Source organism: Momordica charantia (assembly GCF_013281855.1).
Source record: "Momordica charantia cultivar OHB3-1 chromosome 8 unlocalized genomic scaffold, Mcharantia_2.0 BLBB01000008.1, whole genome shotgun sequence".
In the NCBI taxonomy this organism is placed as follows: Eukaryota; Viridiplantae; Streptophyta; class Magnoliopsida; order Cucurbitales; family Cucurbitaceae; genus Momordica; species Momordica charantia.
Window position 1 is genome coordinate 5,458,696 of NW_028275166.1, and position 19,131 is coordinate 5,477,826.

General features: G+C 35.8%; 4 protein-coding genes across 8 annotated transcripts; 2 read left to right on the forward strand and 2 right to left on the reverse strand.

Moving 5' to 3' along the window:
* The first annotated feature begins 866 nt into the window (after positions 1 to 866).
* LOC111013988 (plasma membrane fusion protein) lies at positions 867 to 3,144 on the forward strand. The gene is made up of 6 exons (XM_022288570.2): positions 867 to 1,160; positions 1,279 to 1,386; positions 1,461 to 1,588; positions 1,862 to 1,962; positions 2,240 to 2,299; positions 2,873 to 3,144. Exons 1-6 carry the CDS (start codon positions 938 to 940, stop codon positions 2,955 to 2,957), a joined length of 705 nt encoding a protein of 234 aa, XP_022144262.1. The 5' UTR covers positions 867 to 937; the 3' UTR covers positions 2,958 to 3,144.
* Positions 3,145 to 3,688: 544 nt separating this feature from the next.
* LOC111013987 (Leucine carboxyl methyltransferase) lies at positions 3,689 to 6,107 on the reverse strand. 2 transcript variants are annotated; one of them, XM_022288568.2, is made up of 3 exons: positions 5,715 to 6,107; positions 5,111 to 5,502; positions 3,689 to 4,575 (listed from the first exon to the last, which is right to left on the reverse strand). In XM_022288568.2, the coding sequence occupies exons 2-3, from the start codon at positions 5,496 to 5,498 to the stop codon at positions 3,947 to 3,949; spliced, it is 1,017 nt and encodes a 338-aa protein (XP_022144260.1). In that variant the 5' UTR covers positions 5,499 to 5,502; positions 5,715 to 6,107; the 3' UTR covers positions 3,689 to 3,946. The 2 variants fall into 2 exon arrangements, with proteins under 2 accessions (XP_022144260.1, XP_022144259.1); XM_022288567.2 differs by lacking the exon at positions 5,715 to 6,107 and having other exon boundaries at positions 5,111 to 5,704.
* A 165-nt stretch (positions 6,108 to 6,272) lies between these two features.
* LOC111014006 (sugar transporter ERD6-like 6) lies at positions 6,273 to 12,107 on the reverse strand. 4 transcript variants are annotated; one of them, XM_022288595.2, is made up of 19 exons: positions 11,941 to 12,107; positions 11,398 to 11,692; positions 11,025 to 11,087; positions 10,853 to 10,942; positions 10,700 to 10,759; positions 10,548 to 10,613; positions 10,408 to 10,473; positions 10,229 to 10,304; positions 9,744 to 9,808; positions 9,561 to 9,653; positions 9,330 to 9,410; positions 9,111 to 9,195; positions 8,568 to 8,614; positions 8,427 to 8,489; positions 8,291 to 8,350; positions 8,121 to 8,186; positions 7,981 to 8,040; positions 7,287 to 7,401; positions 6,273 to 6,713 (listed from the first exon to the last, which is right to left on the reverse strand). In XM_022288595.2, the coding sequence occupies exons 2-19, from the start codon at positions 11,587 to 11,589 to the stop codon at positions 6,601 to 6,603; spliced, it is 1,461 nt and encodes a 486-aa protein (XP_022144287.1). In that variant the 5' UTR covers positions 11,590 to 11,692; positions 11,941 to 12,107; the 3' UTR covers positions 6,273 to 6,600. The 4 variants fall into 4 exon arrangements, with proteins under 4 accessions (XP_022144287.1, XP_022144288.1, XP_022144289.1 ...); XM_022288596.2 differs by lacking the exon at positions 11,941 to 12,107 and adding an exon at positions 11,800 to 11,914; XM_088127317.1 differs by lacking the exons at positions 6,273 to 6,713; positions 11,941 to 12,107 and having other exon boundaries at positions 7,981 to 8,057; positions 11,398 to 11,731.
* A 3,277-nt stretch (positions 12,108 to 15,384) lies between these two features.
* On the forward strand, positions 15,385 to 19,131 carry LOC111014011 (uncharacterized). Its single transcript, XM_022288604.2, has 3 exons — positions 15,385 to 16,071; positions 16,639 to 17,489; positions 18,364 to 19,131. Exons 1-3 carry the CDS (start codon positions 15,650 to 15,652, stop codon positions 18,963 to 18,965), a joined length of 1,875 nt encoding a protein of 624 aa, XP_022144296.2. The 5' UTR covers positions 15,385 to 15,649; the 3' UTR covers positions 18,966 to 19,131.

Here is a 19,131-nt window from a genome sequence, read left to right on the forward strand (position 1 = left end):
ATAAATGAAGTCGTCTCTAGAGGAGACTTTTTTTTTTTAATTGTTGAATACAATAAATGAGGTGAGAATTTGAATTCATGACCTCTTACTAAGAAATAGATGTCGTATTAAGATCGAATTGGTAATGATGTACTTATATATTATATTTACTTGAAAAAATTATATATTTTGATTTTTTAATACCTCTACGCATTCTGATTTTGTTAACCTTTAAATACATATTTTTTTAATTTTAATTTGTAACCTTTTAAATATTTTGTTAAACCCTATCTTATATCTGTCCAATAAAAAAAAAAGTGGTCATGCCACCGAGAACAAAGGATTTCTGCTAACAAAAAATTTTCACTTAACTAATTTAAAAGGTTACTTATTTTTAGAAAAAAAAAAACTTAAAATTTCCAACTTGACAAGTTGTATTAATTTTAATCATAACATCAAATTGATAGACAAGATAATTTTTATTCAATTTCAACTCAAGCACTCACAAATTTGAAATTTCCACAAAATAAAGGTAATAAAATCTCCAACCTCAGTGATTTTAACAAAAATCAAACTCATGCAAAATTAAATTTGATCAATATACAGGAATGAATTCCAAAAAATTCACACATTTCAAAATAATAATAATAAAAACTTTAGTATTGTATTTTTTATGAACACATCAATTTTGTATCATACATTTTGTTTTATAATTCATTAAACAAACAACAATATTTCCTCCAACGATATCCAAGTTAAAATTGATGTTCTTCGGAAAAAAAGGTCAAAATTTATGGTAAAATTGCATTACTTTTTAAGGTAATATGACTGCAAGCTTCAACTTGAAGTTCATGATAAAAAATTGGCATACCTCACTGTAAAAATTGATTTTTTTCCCCATTATTTTCCATGAAAAAATTCCGGGAACATAACTCAGAAGCATCTCCGTTCACTAAACATGACAACGATCGGATTCCGCCTTATCTCTGTTCCATCCGCCGCCGCAACCGCCGTCTCACCGCTCAATCCGGTTTCTCAGAACAATGATGAATTCCGAGAAAGCCAACTGCAGTGGCATCGACTTCCGATTAATCGTAGAGGCTTCACTATGCTCTCGTTTCTCTCCGCGATGCCGTCTCTGTTTCTACCTGCTCCCGCCACTGCTTTCGATATCGGCATTTGTAAGCACACAACGCAACATTGTTCCGTCGATTGGTTTCAACGCCAGATTTTTTTTTTATTTTTTTATTTCGTTCTTCATTTTCTCGCTGGAACCCTAGTTTATCGGTTTGTTTGCAGCAGGACCGAAGGATTGGTTAAAGGAGCAAAAGAAGAAGGCCTCCAAGTTTCTCTTGGCACCAATTGATGCCTCCAGAGGCAGCCTTCGCGCTGTTTACCTTTTGCTTAGTAAGTCTCTCATTCTTTCTCGGTTATCCTTTATCTTTTTGTTTGGCACGCACTTACATCGTTTCCGGTTGCAGCCAGTGATTCCGATTACTCAAGCAAGGATCTGGAGGAAGTTCAAAGACTGCTTAAATCTGCTGCAAGGGATTGCGTTCTGAAGGATAGGAACTCGTTTGTCCAATTTCAAGCGAGCACAGGAGTCGAGGTTCACTCTCCTGATCTTGTTCTTATTCTTTTATGTTTTCGTTTTGAATTCCTCGTGTTTGTAAATCAGGTATAAGCTCCAAGCTTTTTCTGTTTATTTTCATCCAAACATAATGTACAATCCCAAATTTTATTATAGGATCCCGCGTCGTTTATCCTAAGGATCTATTGAAGTAACTAAATTCACATTGTTCTAAGATCAGAGAAGTTGAAATCTTCTACCAATATTTTAGCTCGAATTTAGCTCCTCAGTCTCAACTTGTAAATTCCTCAGGTCTGTACATTTCAACTGGTTGTGAAAAATGCATCCTCCTTGCTTGGAAATAAAGATCCTATAAAACTAGAAGCTGAAAGTCGGCTAAAAGATCTAGTGAGGTAATCCCCATTTCAGTTACTTCAGCCTATTCTTTTATATCTTCAATCGGATAATGCTTTTGTTTTGATAAGTGATAGTTACTTCTTTTGGTGTACATACCAATAGAGGATGATATGAGTAAAGATTAAATTGATAAGGGCTCTTGGATTAAAAAGCTTCAACAAAATTGAAAGTTGAAACGCTGTATTTATAGTCTCTTTCAATAATCCAATAGCCATTAGTTCTGTTTCTGCTGATAGTTGTTCATTGTAATCTTTTCTTGCTCTTACGATGCAGCTCTTTCACTTCACTCAATAGTCTCGCATATGAAACTGATATTCAAGTCGATTCCAACAGGTATTCCTTCAATGACCTTCATTCAAAGGCTCAAATTATAGCTTCTCTCAAACTGTTATTTGTCTCAGAATGAGTATTTTAAAAGACATACTATTACTGATTTGTTACTGGATTACCTGAAATCTTGGATTTCTCATACTTAATGTGATAGGCTAGGCAAGTTGAGTTAGTAGATGGTCCATCTGCTTTAATTACGTTGGCCTACGTAAACTTCAAGACTAATGTGAATTGGTAGAGATGTGAAACTAGACTTTGAATCTGTCAGAATTTATACTTTGGGTGTGCATAATTGAAACTCACAGCGATTATCTTCCTAGAGGGTAGTAATGCTGTAAGCTCGAACAATCCATGGAAGTGATGGAATTGTAGTTTGATTTCAATGACTAGTCCTGCCATGTAAATTGATTCTATATTCTGCCGACTTACTTCAACTCAGTGAAGCTAGTTATTTCGTTCTGCCTTTTATAGTTTATATTTTGGGGAAATTTTCTCTTGAATTTAGGTTCAAAAAATGTGGAAATCAGCTAAAATTTTCCCCTTGTATACTTGCTCATTTTCCTTTTTCTGTTGCAGACAAAAAGTACTGGATGCACTAAATGATACCATAGCTTCCCTTGACAAATTTGAGAAGGGTATTAAGGATTGTCTTGAAATTTAAGTCCCATGATTTGTTTTGTAATTAGAATGTTCTGGTGTTCAGTCCAGACAAGCAGCAATTAAATGAAACCAAAAGCAAAGCTTTCAGGCTCAATTCCTAGCAGCTATATTGATAAATCTGGTTCGTAAATGTATGTAGACTCACTCTATCATATATATGCATATGTGTGTTGTGCAGGTTTTATTTAGTTCGGTGGATTTATTATACATCTTGGGAGTGTGTAAGTCTTATTTTCATTTCTTTGCCACGCTAGTCAGATATTTGTCGATAAATCTGTACATTTTGATATTTATATTGTCATTGTTATACCAACAAAAGGCAAAGACATTTCCTGTTATGATTGCGTTCTCACAAATTATTGCCACCCCCGCCCTGGTTTTTTGTTTTTTTATGCTTTCGGTGTTAGCTTTTCTTGCTGCATGACCGTGGGATAAAAAAAATAAATAATCCAACTCCTGGAGGTTATAACCAATAAAGATTAATTAAAAATTAGGGATCAAATAATTATTTACTGATAATTTAGTCATTTTGTGGCGTAATGATTGTGAATATGTGAGTTGTTAAAATTCTACGACTGTTGAATGATATGGTTGATATGGCCAAGAGATTCCGAGTTAATTATTATAAATCCTGTTTTGCAGACCCCCATCATTAATTTAGTGGACCCTTTGTAGAAATGATGTCTGTATATTCGATCTCTTCACATTGAGAAGTGTGAACGTTATGGGGAATTCTTGTAATGTAGTCCTTTCACAAAACACAATTTAGGTCCAAGTTATTGTTCTAATTGCATAGTTTACATATGATATAAACTCAAATAAACAGTGTATAACTACACCTCTCATATGGTATGGTGCAGAGACCTTGGGTAATATAATATGACATATTCTCTCGATGGAATGGTTTTAATGAAGCATGCAGCAGGTAGATGTGTCGTCTAGCATCCATCCAACCTACTCAGAGATTTTCATCCTCCTTACGGATTTTCTTTATGGGAGGGGTGGTAGATGTGGTGAACCAGAAGCCTGTACCAAATACAAGCGGCAGCAAGGTTTTCCATCATCAGGGTGAGTCTGCATTGACCTTGGTAAACTGCGGATTTTATTGAAGAGATTTAATGGATCGTGCACAAGCCCAAAGTTAGCATCTGGGTCGCCAATCTGTGATAGTTTGGTGTTGGAAAATCCTAGGGATGGGAGTAAATGATCAGGCCAATCACAGTAGAAGTGGAAGATAGAATTTGAAAGAGTGGTTGAGGGTTTGTTCATAAAATCTGCTAAGAGGACTGTGGGGGTTATGGTGCATTTGTCAGCTATTGTCTCCAGTACTTGCATCGCCTGGGAGTGGGTAAGATAGTAGAGTAATCCTTCAAGAACCCACACTGTATTCTTCTCTGATGCAAAACCAGCTGATTGAAGCTTTTCAAGCCAGTCATTACCTCTGATGTCAGCTGCTATTCTGTTTAACGATTTTGCCATTTGTTGATGATGGTGCCCATACGGAGATTCTATTGCTGTCTTTAGAAGAGCGGTTTTCACTTGTAACACTTCAGGGAAATCAACTTCAAAGACATCACTTTCCTTCAAGCAACTTAATCTGTAAGCCCTCGTATCCATTCCTACATTATAAAGGGGTACAATAGAAAATTTCTTGTATCTGTTTATTTGAACTTACAGAAATGACAAATGAAACTTAGATTGAAATCTGACATACTTCTTCCCCCTTGAACTCAAATATCCCAGATGCAGATTATTCTCTACGGCCAAGGATACAGTTCCCATTTTGATATTTCTAGTGACTTCAGTTTTTTAATCACCAAATAGGTTATGGTGGTCATTTATCCTTACCTAATGGTTGCTCCCTCTTCCCCAACCCCCAACCCCAATCCCACCAAGAAAGAAATAAAAAAAAAAGTAAAAAATAAAAAAAGAAGAAGAAGAAAAGATTATGCACGTTTTCTAGATATCAATTTGTGAGATTCTAACTTCACTGCTTTTCTTATTTTGCGGTTCTAACATGCCATGATTGGGACTCGTTTTGCTAGAAGCCTAGAAAAGAAAAGGTTATTTATGGAATTTTGGCTATTTCTATCTTATAACCCTGCTCTGTTTGGGCCCTCTTACGCAATATGAGAGGGGAATTGAAATACCAACCTGCACCGAGGAGAACAACCTGTGAGTCTCTGCCATTAAAGGATGACAGAGCACCTTCAATTTTTGAATCAAACCAGAGTGTACGAACAGCAAGAATCACTCCAGAAATCTCTCTTGCATTGTTGCTTCGATCTTTCTTTATCTTCTCATGAAGGTTTCTGAGGCAGGCCTCTCCTGCAAGTAACCCTGCTAGTGGATCATGGATCACATGACTCCAAAGCGCTCTTCCTGCTGCCATTTGACATGCCGAGCGTTGGAGGTAATCCCATTCGGCCTCAATTCTTGCATGGGCTTCACGTACGCTATTGGCCAACAACATATCTGGAAGCTTTAGCTCAGACCATCCTGGGTCCTCAGGCAAGCGCAAGCCATTCTCTTTATCAGTCATGCTTCTATATTATAAAGATAACTGGTGATTATAATTGATATGAAACGGGAAAGTAGATAATGCAGATTCTGTTTTTGTAAGAAAAAGGTTTGCGAGAAAGAAAAAACAGGATTTTAAGGAATGGGATAAGGAAAGAGAACCACACACAACCAATGCTTCAAAAAAAAGCTCAATTAAAGGAAAAGAGTGGTTGAGTACAAGAAGTTCCATGAGTACCTTAAATCTCGTATTTTTGCTCTATATCTCTCTCTCTCTCTATGGGTTCTAATGTGTTGTCATTCATCAGAAGAAAAGAGGAAAAGGGGGCTCCACTGAAAAAGAAGCACGATCATATTTGAGTGGCTCACAACTTGGATATTGAATTTGCCTCACTATTTTTGAGACACCAGGTACCTTTGTTTTTATTCGTTTACATGGCAAATATTTTTCTGATTCCTCTGCATGTGGCCTCTGATATGCTCCTTTAAGGCTAGTTTGGCCCTCAGAGAGAGATATTTTAAGAAGTTATGGCTGAGGGTATGATTGGTTAGATTTTGGGCCTGTGATATTCAAGGGGATGTTTGGATATGGCTCAATATCTTATCATCTGGTTTGTATTTTAATTTAGATATTTAATTAACAAAATTTTAATAAGTAATTCAAATTATATATATATATATATATTTAGTTTATTTTATTTTGGTCTCTAAATCTTTAAAATCTTTAGAGACCAAAATAAAATAAACTAAAAACTTTGAGACAATCAAACATTTCGGAAGATTAAAAGGACTAAAATACATCAACCGGATAAAACTGCTTATTTTGTCGCTAAAGTTATCAAATGTGTAATTTCTGCGTTCACAGAAGTATACAATGCATGAACTAAAAATTGGTAGCATATAGAAAATCAATTTTAATTTAATCAAATTATATAAACAAAAACCATTGGCCAAGATAATTGCAACAACATTTGAGATATTGCAAAAATATGGAATGAGAAAAAGCCAAAGAGACGACTTCTGGTTTGGAGAGAGAGAGAGTCTGATTCAGTGCTTGCAAAATGAGAATGGCAGCAGAAAGTCCTCTTCCAAAATAATTTAATCAGAGAAGAAAAGAGAGGGCTTCATCTGAAGGAAAACTGAATTTCTTCCAGAGTTCTGCCTTTGGTTTCAGGGACCCAAAGAGTAACAAATACTACCAGGAAACCAGTTACCAGCGCGTAGATAGTGAATGTTCCTGTCAAACACCCGGGATTGCGTTTATTAACGGTTAAATCACCACTAAATCTAAGAGTTCTAAGCTGATAAGTTAAGGTATATATAATCTTTTTCATCTACATTCCTCCGCACGTGTGGGTTTACGTGTTACTTTGATTCAAGAAGTCCGATAAATGAACTATTAAATATCTTAATGGGGGAGGAAATGACCTTCTACAAGTTTGAAGATAAAAAAGAACTTCTAGGTTAAATTACAAGTTCAATTCTTGAACTTTTAGAAGTTATCTAATAGGTTCTTGTTGTTTAAGAAGTGCCGTTCATTGTCTAATAGATCTCTAAATTAAATTTAAAATGTGTTTAGCAAATTCTTCAACTTACGCTTGAGACACAAAATAGACCTACTAGACACCTTTTAAAGTATAGAAATCTATTAGACATAATATAAAAAGTTTAAGGGGATTTAATAGACAATTTTTTAAGTTTATAAACTTAGTAGACATGACCTTTTAAAGTTTAAGAACCAAAAACTTGTAATTTAACCGAACTTCTATTGTAATATTATATTAAATCACCACCAGACTCGAAAGCTTACCTCCACTGCTCCACTGTAAGAGCAAGTTCGCCGTCATTGTGACCACCCACGCACTTAACCAGTTGGCTAATGTTGCCACACTTCCAGCAAGACCCTTGATATTGACAGGAAGAATCTGCACGACAAATACTACAGATTAGCCTAAAGTTGCATGAGAAATTTGTAACTACGTTCTAAATTGGTAAAAACTTTACCAAACTCTCAAACAACCTCACCATTTCAAGGTTGTTTTATAGTAGAAAGAGGGGAAAAATGATGAAAGGTAAAGGCTTCTTCAAGAGACTGCTTTGGTAATAATATGCTGGATGACCACTTTTTAAAAATTGTTTTATGACTTGGTTTCACAGATACTCATTACTATGGTCATTTCAAATATATAATAAACATAATCTTTACCAACTACTTCATAATAGTTCTTAGAAACAATTTTGAAAACAAAAAATAAAAAGTGGTTATGGAAAGGGTCTCACCAAACAAGCTTAAGAAAAAAAAATTGAGATGCAAAATGCACTACTGTATATCATGTGCAGACTATTATAAATTTAGAATGATGCATCAAGTTTACTTGTTGAAATACGACCAAAAATATTTTCAACTCCGAATTCTTCTCATAGTTTGGGTACTAACAGCTACTCCACCATCAAAAGGTAACAAGAGGAAAGCTTTTCAACAAAAAGTAGCAGAATGGGCATACCTCAGACATTATAACCCATGGAATTGCTCCTACACCCAGAGAAAAGGCAACGACCATGACCTGCATAGAGATTTCTCCTATTTACTCACAGAAGTGAACTTCTGCAACTAATTATTAAAGAAGTGTAAGCTTGAACGTACCACAACCCCGACTACTGACACGATTCCTGATATACTATACAGACTGGAATCATCTGGTACAGCGTCCTGACATCAATTTTAGAACATAGCAAAGCTCAGATACATTGCAATAAGATCTGGAGTTTATGAAAGAACCAAAAAAAAAAAAAAACAAAAACACTAAGGTTTACCTTCACAAAGAATGCCACGGCAACAATCAGCAGGCTAATTGTCATTCCAGCAGAGGAGATCTGAAATGAAAAATTATAAGATAATTAACAAAGAAGAAGACATTAAAAAAAGTAAGCATAATAACATGAAACTCACAATAAGAAGAAGACGACGCCCAGCTCTGTCAATCAACCATGTTGTAACTGCAGTGGCAACAACCTAAAAAAAAGCAACTGGTGAAAAGCCGAGTTCAGATGGGGAAAATCAATCACTGAGAATAGCATTAGTAAATTGTACCTGAACAGCGCCAAGGCCACATGTAGCCGCATTACTGGAGGTAATACCTATTTTAAAATAAGAAGAGTCATTTGATATTAGTAGGACAATATTAGGAATATTATAAGGATATTAGGAAGACATACTTGACATTAGTTAAAGGGGTTGTTAATAGAATGGTCATAAATATAGAGTAGGTTGCAGGGTTCTAATAGGCAAACAGATTTCAAGAATAGTTTTGGGAGAGAACTAAACCTCTTGAATGTTAAGTATCCTCTAATTTTTTTTGGTAGTAAAATATATTTTCTCTCCTATTTTTCTTGATTTTTCAATCTCAGTTATGGTGCCTATCATATTGAAAATAACCATAATTATTACAATAGTAAATAGAACAAACAGGGGCAGCTTGTACACCTACAATTATAAGCGGTGGACTAATTAGGACCATGACTAGATTGTTCGATTGGAAATCTATCACTCAATCCACAAGAAGCCTCTAGCAATATACCTTACACCACTTAGAAAGAAATATCCAATGCAGGCCAGATATATTTACTTACTTACCAGCAGATGCGAAGATGGTGCTTGAATAGAATAAGACACCATTAATTCCACTTAGTTGCTGCAGAATAAGTAATCCTATACCAATCTGCATAACGTGAGAGAGCTGAAAAAATAAGTTCCTGGATTCTAGGCTTAATATGATATATGTATGTATGTATGTATGTATACATATATATATACATATATATATTCAGTATTTTAAAAAATTCCAGCCAGTACCGACAAAGGGAGCCAGTATCTCTTCTGCTTCAGATCTGCAAATCTAATAGTTGTTCTTCTGTTGGTGGATGCTACAGATCTCTGCATTATGTAAGGTGGCAACAGTTACTTGAATTGATGGGGTGACATAGTTACAGACTGGTGTACTTTCCATGGTTCTTCATGAAGAAACCGGACTAGTAGCTGACAGTTGAGGAAAAACCAATTCATTGAATTATTATGTACATGCACCTTGATTTCATTTACTTCAATGGAAATATCAGTATCAAACCCTCGAAGAACTTGTAAAGATGTTTCAAATTCTTCTGTCATGCCCATCTTTGCCTAAAGGTTGATGAAAAACTATTTCAGAAAAACTGAAAGAATTAAAGTTTAGCTTTATAAAATTGAAGACATTGATTTCAAGATTTTTACAAGCCATCTTGGTGATTCCGGGATGAAAAACAATCCAGGTATCAATATTGTACAAGGCAAAATTCCTGCAAAAGAAGAGGGTGGTGATGATTAGTCAATTCAAATTTGTTATTTCTAATGTTAGAGAGGACTAAATATGGAAAGGATCAAGCATGCACAAAGCAAAATATTATGCTCATATTTTCAACTTCTGGAGCTTGGTATCAATACCAATAGTGATCTCTTCACACCCTTTTCATATAAAAAGAGAGTACTTTTATAAAACAATCTTCTCTGCTGTAGCAAGTCTAGCGCAAAACGCACTTGAGAATAGTCAAACACGTCAACATTGCACAATTACAATAATACATAACCTTTTTAACCCTTGATTATTTACAAGCACAACTTTTAGGGCGTTGTTTCATCTATCTGTCAAAGAGACTCAGAGATATCATTGATTAACAACCGATAGTGAACACTAACATAAATCCTTCTAGATAATTTACCTAAAACTGCAAGTATTCTCCATGGTACAAATAGTCCCAGTAGATAAGCCAGCATTATTCCTAAGGTAACTGACAGCTACACCACAAAAAGTGAAGTAACTAAGTTGTGAGGTGATTAGAATTAAAAAGATACATAATTGCAAGACCAATTCATGTTACAAATACTAAATGTATCCAACCTGATTGACTGAACCAAGACTTCCTCTAAGGTTTTGGGGTGATATCTCAGCTATATAGACCGGGACCTAGAAGAAAAGAGTTAGAGTCCCTTTAGTAAAATTACACAATCCTGGCAACCAAGCTGAAATTAGAGTCACACCGTATAAGAGATTATTCCAACACCAAACCCTTCCAGCAACCTCCCCATGTAGAGGAAAGAAGAATCCTACATGAATAATTAAAATTGGTTATATACTGCCATTCTGCATATGGAGGAGAGCTTGGCGTAAAATGGATATCTTTCAAACTAACTTTTGCAAATGATATAGCAAGCCACCCTATAATATTGGGAATTGCAGCAATCATTAAGGCCTGGAATTAACCACATCAAAGTAAGATTTAGTCGTCCGAACAGAAGAAAACCTTGAGCAAGATGAATTGATGCAAGAATCAATGAACCGTTACCCCTTTTCGCCCAATATACTCAGCCATCTGGCCACTGGTTATAGCCCCAACCATAGCACCAACATTGCTTAAAGAGCCAAATAAAGAATACTGTTTCACAAATCAGATCACACACGAATGTAGTTAACAAATGTAGACTGAAGAAAGAAAAGGACGGACAACAGAGACACACCTCCGAGACTGAAAGTCCCAGATCCCGAGTTATTGCAAATTGGGTCGGCGATGAATACCCTGCCTGCAAAGTCAATACTCATTCTGAATGCTTGCCCAACATAATTAACAACTTGCAACGAATTCTAGCGTTTGCCAACAAGCAGAAATCTAATTTAGAATTAATCAACGGGACCAGTAGCAACTGATATGCTCTTTTCTATCTGTACTTTTAGTTCTTTCTTCCATCGAAACACTCAATCCCAGTAACTACAAAGGTTCAGCTAAAACCAACTAATATCTTTCCAATCAAACAAGAATTTCATCAACAAATTCCTTAGCCACCAAACAAACAATCAACGATTTCAGAGAGAAAAAACAGAGCAGGTAGTTACCGTGAATCCAAACTGGATAGGACCCAAAGCAACGATGAGAACACAGGCAACTACAGAGATGGAGTTGTCACGAATTGCCTGGGACGAGCCCATCAGACTGGATTGCCTCGAACCCATTCGATACCAGCTCCCCGTGTGCAGAAATGGCTTCCTGAGGTCCCTCCCATCTTCACTGTCGTCCCTGAAACTCATCCTCTCTCGTCCTCCGTCACACCCTCTCCAACCCCAACTCCAAAACCTCTTTGACGAAGAACAACAGCACCGTCGTAATCAGACACCCAGCCTGGCGCGCGATCTGTTTGTAGAAATGCCCCAAAAAACAATTATATAGATATTGAGAAAAATGGTAGATATACAACTTTCCCGAGTCAGATATTCCCAAATAGTCACCAGTCAAATTACCTCCACCTTCTTTCTCTCTAAATTAAGCCACAAACGGACAGATTCACCAGAAACTAATACACACAGCAATACGTAGAGACATATATCGATCAGATTTTTCATTTTAGATATAATTCGTGGGCGTGTCCCGCTGGGCCATACCTGCTCAGCATCGTCGTGGCGACTGGTTGGCAATTTGGCGAGTTCGGTCGAATCTGATGTCGTTGTGGTACAGCTTGCGCTATAAATTATTCCTCCTTCAGCTGCGGACACCGTAGATTTGAAATTCAAGCACGTTTCTAAGCTTAATCCTTACAAATTTTCAGATATTGTTAGTTCAACATCATCTTCGGTCGAGAGATGACTGATAACCGAGCGGAATGCAATGTTGGGGGTGAAATTTCTGAAATGAGGAATTATGTTGGTAGATTTGGAAGCGAGCTTCCTCGCTATATTCGAGCTTTAGCAGTTTGGCTATGGTGGAATTGTTAACTCTTTTCACCATTTTCACCTAATTGAGTTTTGCATTAGCGAACCAAACACCTTGATTTTGCATCTAACAAACCTAAATGTCACTCTTTAGTACATATCCAAAAATTTGACTCTACTTAGCTCACCACCCTTGCTTGATTGGTTAGCCTTGCTAACATAACTCAATAAGACCCACCAAGTAATCCTTAGTATCCAAAGTATCTCCACATAACTCAATCAGACCCACCAAGTAATAAGATGTCAAGGACAACGGTATCCTTAGTATCCAAAGTATCTCCACAATGGTATGATATTGTCCGTTTTGGACATAGTCCTCACGGCTTTATTTTTTGTTTCACCCAAAATGTCTCGTACTAGAGATAATTGTCCTCTCTTATATACCCGTGATCATTCTCTTTCCTAATCAATGTAGGACTTTGTTTACAGCACCTTACAAACCCAACATAATTTTTTTAGACAGTAAGATGTTGAGAATTGTTAGCATGAAAATGGGTAAATTTGAAATATTCACAAAATCCTACGTAGTTTAGGGTCGAGACATGCAAGTCACGTCAATTTTAGTCGACCATTTATAGGTCAACAACTTATGCGATGAGGATAACTCAACGGTAAATAACATCTACTCTTTACCTTGAAATTGAAGGTTCAAATTTTTGTACCTCGATTTGTTGTACTAAAAAAAGAACATTTTCCTAGTAAATAGAAGTACGGAAAAAATTTACTTGTTACTTTGTGAGGTCTTATTAAATGCGACTTTAAGAGAAGGAGTATATGTCTTAACCGTTAAATTATATACTCGTGTTGGTACCAAGATATATCCACTCGTTTATCGTCATTGTTTATAGTATTGGATTTTAGCATGTTATACTTTTCTTTTTTCAAAGGTATATATTGCAAGGAAAAAAATATAGATCTTACACCTTGAGATCAATGCACAACATAATCAAAAGACCTATAATAAAGAACAAAACAATAACAATAAAAAGAAGAAAAAAATTTAGCCCAACCAAACTCCATCAAAGTTTGGCTGCTAGACTGAACACTATCTCGCCAAGTACTAGTATGAACATAAACATCACTCTGAACAAGAAGGTAAGATAATCGAAACTAACACTACACCATAGATTCTAAAATTATACGTTCTACCCAAATAATAATATTATAACTATTTCTACCCTAATATTTTACCATCTATTTAGAGTCAACAAAATATAAGAAAATAATTTTAAATCACATAATTTGAAAATTAGAGTAACTTTTTAAGATGATTTTCTTTGGATTTTCTAGCGCCGGAAATGAAAAGAAAATAAAGGATTTTACTAATATGGTTTTTCATCATAATTTTTTAATTAAAAACGTAAATTTGAGGATGTTAAATTAGTAACCGACTTTTAAAATAGTGTGAAATTCGATCATTCCAATCGAGGAAATCTAGCAAGAAAAAAAAAAGATTCGAAACCACATTTTATTTTAAATCAAATTTATTTTAAAGGATCACAGACAAAAGGACTTGTATTATTATTCTACTAACGTAGGGGCGGCTGCTTCTTTCTTTCTTCTTATTATTTACATATAATTCATACTAAAATGTAGCATTTTTATCCTGATTTGTGACTGAAAAATTACAAAAAACTGAAATTTCCTTTATCATTGCCTTTAAAATCCTGTGAAATCCGACAATCTCACATGCGTTAATTAATAAAGAAATTCATTTCAAATCTATTATAATTTAACATCACTTAAATATTTTATTAAAAAAACATCTATTCCTATTGCATTTAATAGATAAATGAATCCATCCAAATTTTAGGTTTTTAAATAACTATTTTGATTCATTTTAATCATGTATTTTCAAAATTATATTTATATTTTAAAGTTTTTTACTCTCTAAGGGAGGTTTTGTACTTTAAAAAAAGTGAAATTTTTTTTCCATATTTCCAAAATTTCAATAACAAACAATAAAAACTTTTTAATATACATTTATAACTAGGTTTCAACGAATTCAAAGGAGTGAAGTATTCTTGATAAAATTGAGATTAAGAAAACGAGTTAAAAATAAAAAATGAAATGACTTAATGGTCAATTTTCTAAAAGTACAAGTACCCAAACAAGTAGATGAACTAAAATGAACAAAAATTGAAAACTATTAACAATTCCACATTTGAAAAGATAAAAAATCTAACAAAGGAGTGTAATATATATGACTACTCGTGTCAATTGATTATTAGATTAAACCTCATCGTAAAAGAACTACCATGCTGATGTGGCATGTTCAAGTAACCAAAATTATATTTAAATTATCGAAGAAACTATAGTATAGAGAAATATCATTTGAATAATGAATTGTCAATTCAGCTAAATATTTTCCTATAAAAATCCCTCGCATAAGAGCACACGACACCCAAGTTTTGGTTTCGAAAACCCAATCCAAAAGTATGGCCTTTTTCTTTTGTCGGATTGCCCTGCTGCCCGCTCTCCTAATTTTTTTTTTTTTTTTTGTTCTTCCTCGTCTAACAAATTCAGAAATTAATTTTCCATATGATCTTAGTTTTTATCAAACTGCATATTCTTTTCGACGACGTCGTACCTTATAAATTTCTCTGAGCATATATTAATTTTTTAAACCATCGCTCTAACCTCTTCCATTTTCAATTTTTTAAATTTCCGTTTGTATTTGGCAGCTTTATTCCAATATCACATATTCTCATCGCATATCCTTTTATACTCCCTCTTTACTTTTATTCGGAGCAAATTCCTAACGGCTTTAATTACCAATTTAATCCTCCACAGCTAAGATTTTAAAAAGTAGATTAAAAAAAAAAAAACTACATAGTAATGTTTTCTAGTTTAATTGCAAAAATATATATAAAAAAATAACTTTTCAGACCGCCAAAAACGAGCATCTTGACATTTATCTCCAATTAAAAAATTTGTCCTTACACATTGTACTAAAAAATAATAAATAAATAAGTTTTCAAACGAATCTTTAGTTATTGAATGCTTTCAAAAGTTTTTAGTTTATGTCGTACCTTAAAGTTTCAAATATCATAATATTTAAGTCATGAGTTTGAACCCTAAATCTCATTTGCTGTATTAAAAAAAATTATTAGCGGTTAGTTACTACAATTGGTATGTCAATTTAGCATTAACATTTAAAATAAAGGTTGTAACAACGATTTTAGGGTTTATTAAAATTAAAATCAAAGAACATAGCAATAAAAGAAAACCTTGTTAAAAATTCGGGAGCCAATAATGAATCATAAAGGACAGATTTGTAATTTTGGGCATAATTTGTGTGGGTATAAATAGGGGCAGATGCGGCAAATCAGTTGCAAAAATTAAAGCAAAAAAAAAAAAAAAACGAAAGAGAGAGTAGAGTATGCTGTTTGAGAATTTTGATCCTTATTTCCCGGACCAGCCGGTGGTTGACCTGTACCTCCCGGTTTGGGCGAACCTCCCGGCGTTCCGGTCCAAGCCGGCGTTCGTCTGGTCGGAGGACGGGGCTGGTGCTGGCTCTGTCCTCACGTACCGGCAACTTCACGACTCCGTTCAGTTGATATCGTTACGATTGCTGCGCCAGCTGCGGCGGCGCGAAACGGTGGTGATATTATGCTGGGCGGGGCTCGACCTGGTGGAGCTGATCTACGGCTGCCAAAGAGCCGGCCTTGTCAGCGTCCCCATTATGCCGCCCGATCCTCGTTTTACAGCACAGAATAAAAATTATGATCTTACCAGGGTTCTCTCCCAAACTAAACCCAAAGCCGCCATAGCTCACCAAGCTTACATCGCCGCCGTTTTCCGGTATCCATCTAAAGCTATTATTTACTTTTACTTTAAAATAAGATTTTTCTTAAAAAGCACATCTGGTCTACTAAGTAACTATTTTTTTTTTCGGAGGACTAAGTAACTATTTAATCGCTAAATTTTAATCAATGCTTATATGTAACAATTTAATAACCACTGTCACCAAAATTTTCATTAAAATTAAGTGTTAATTTCTATCTATAACAATTTAATTTTTTTCCTTTATAAATAAATTTGATTTTTTATTAATTTATCGATCTAAACATATAAGAAATTAAACAATAAAATTTCACAAATAAAAACTAAATCATTATAAATTTTAAACTTCAAAAATTGTTTCTTAAATTACTAATTTGAAAGTATAGCAACTCGTTGATCCAATCAAACTATTGCACCAAAGAGTGTTTTTAACCTAAAAATCTTACATTCTTAACCTTCGTCCTGGCACAAGACTCGAGAAGTTACACTATTCCAACAGACGTTATATTTTTTAAAAAACAGGGAGCTAAATATTATTCTTAAACTATTACTGAACCGATGAAGTTTATATGTATTATTTAACAGGTACCTCTCCTCAACCCAGAGAGACGAGAATCTGGCGACGCTATTACACAACGTAAAATGGATTTCAATGGAGAGTTTAAAGAAACCCAAGGAATTAGAAGAACCCGATTATTCCAAGTTTTGTCACTCTTCATATCGCGGCTGTAAACCGGAGGAACCGTATCTAATCCAGTATACGTCAGGGGCAACAGGACCGCCGAAGGCGGTGGTGGTTTCCGCCGGCGCCGCCGCTCACAACGTCCGGGCGGCGAGGAGAGCCTACGACCTCCACACGGACGCCGTCATCGTGTCGTGGCTCCCACAGTACCACGACTGCGGCCTGATGTTCCTCCTGCTCACGGTCACGTGCGGTGCCACGTGCGTGCTGACCTCACCGGGGCGCTTCGTGGGCAGCCCAATGACGTGGCTGCACCTCGTGACGGCCTTCAGGGCCACGTGCACTCCCGTGCCGTGTTTTGCGCTGCCGCTGGTGGTGAAGCGGGCGAAGGAGAATCCGGGGGTCGCCGGTGGGGTGAATCTGGGGAGCTTGAGGAATTTGATTCTGATAAACGAGCCGATTTACCGGTCGGCGGTGGAGGAGTTTGTGGAGATGTTTGGGTCGGCGGGGTTGGAGCCGGGATGTGTTGCGCCGTCGTACGGGCTGGCGGAGAACTGCACGTTTGTTTCGACAGCGTGGAGAAAGGGGTGGTGGTTTCCGGCGATGCCGAGCCACCGGAAGCTGCTGCCGTGCGGGTGGGTGGGTGGAGAAGATGAAGAGATTGTGGTGGCGGTGGTTAATGGAGAAACTGGGGAGGTGGTTGACGATGACGTTGAAGGAGAGATTTGGGTCTCCTCGCCCAGTAATGCCTCAGGTTTCGAATCCCTAACAAACTCTCAAACTGCGTCGTTTTACTTTTTATATAAGATTATCTATTCCTTATATTTAGATTTAAATATTATTTTTGCCCCTTTAGCTACTCATCTTTCTAAACGTCAACTTTTAAAACAGTGACATTTTTTTCCTCGCTTTATTTTCATTTTTATCATTTATAATTCTAGCACAATATTTTACCAAGTAAAATATTATTAAGATCTTTTAAAATGTAACTTTAAATTTATATAAAATAATTTATCTTGCATATAGAATTTTGCGTTAATTTTACAAATACAAATTACATAGCCATTTTAGAGTGACAAAATAGATGTAGATAAAAAATATAGAAACTAAAATAAAAGAGGACAAAATAATATTTAAAACTTATTTTTATTAGGTTTTCTTTTGTGAACTCATTTATTATTTGGTTTTAAGGAAAACATGGTCTAATATTGAAAAGAAATGTAGTTTTTGAAACTCTAGTTTTCTTTTTGTTTTTAAGTTGCCTTGGTGTGAATTGAGATATAAAAATTGTGAGAAAACAAGGTTTTTTAAAAGAAAATAAGAAAAACATTAAATAAGAAAAAAGATGAATTATCCAATCCAATTTTATCCTCACAATTCATAAATGTTTGATAATTTATTATTTTTAAAAATTTCTATTTTTATATTTAGTTGTGAGGACAGAATAAAATATGATATATGCATGCTATGAGTATGTGTTAGTCTTTTTTTTTTAATTACTATTAATATAAAACAAAAGTTTGACCAAGCCAAAGTGAAAATTTACGAAAGTTTTAGGTGTTAAAATAGAATATTTGAAAATTGAAAGAAAAAATTGTCTAAAGTAATTTATACTTTCTCAATCTCAGGTTACCTTGGGAATCCATCTGTAACCAGAGAGACGTTTCACAGTAAACTGAGGAACAACGAGAGAAGCCGTAGTTTCGTCCGCACCGGCGACAGAGGAGTAATTAAAGGCGCCGACAGATTCCTCTTCGTTATCGGACGGTCCTCCGACATCATTAAACTCAACAGCGACCAACAAATCCACCCTCATTACATCGAATCCATAGCTTACCAAAATTACTCCGCCTTTCTCCGCGGCGGCTGCCTCGCCGCCGTCAAGATTTCGGAGACGGTCGCCGTCGTGGCCGAGATGCAGAGAGCGGACCAAAACGACGCCGAATCGCTGAAGAGACTCTGCGAAGGGATTCGGAGGGCGGCGTTGATCGAAGGAGGAATCGAGGTAGGGCTGGTGGTTTTGGTGAAAAGGGGAAGCGTCCCCAAAACGACGTCGGGGAAGATTAGGAGATCGGCGGCGAAGGAGAAGCTCGCCGGCGGCGGAATGAGCGTGTTAATGGCCGTGAAATTTGGAAAACCTTGCGGCGGTTTGAAGGCATTTAGGGATTTGAAGGATTCGGCGGAGGGAAGAAGCTTCGGAACCTGCCCTCTTTTGCTCTCTCTTCTCTAATTTCTAGTGGGTGAATTTAGAAAATTTTGGCCACACCCACTTTAAATTTTACTGTCATATATATAAAAGATAAAAATGCAGTGTTATTGTGAAATTACTGCTTGTAATTTTAACTGTCACTGCTGAGTATTTTTAATAGCAAAAAAAATTGTTTTTTTCTTCTTCT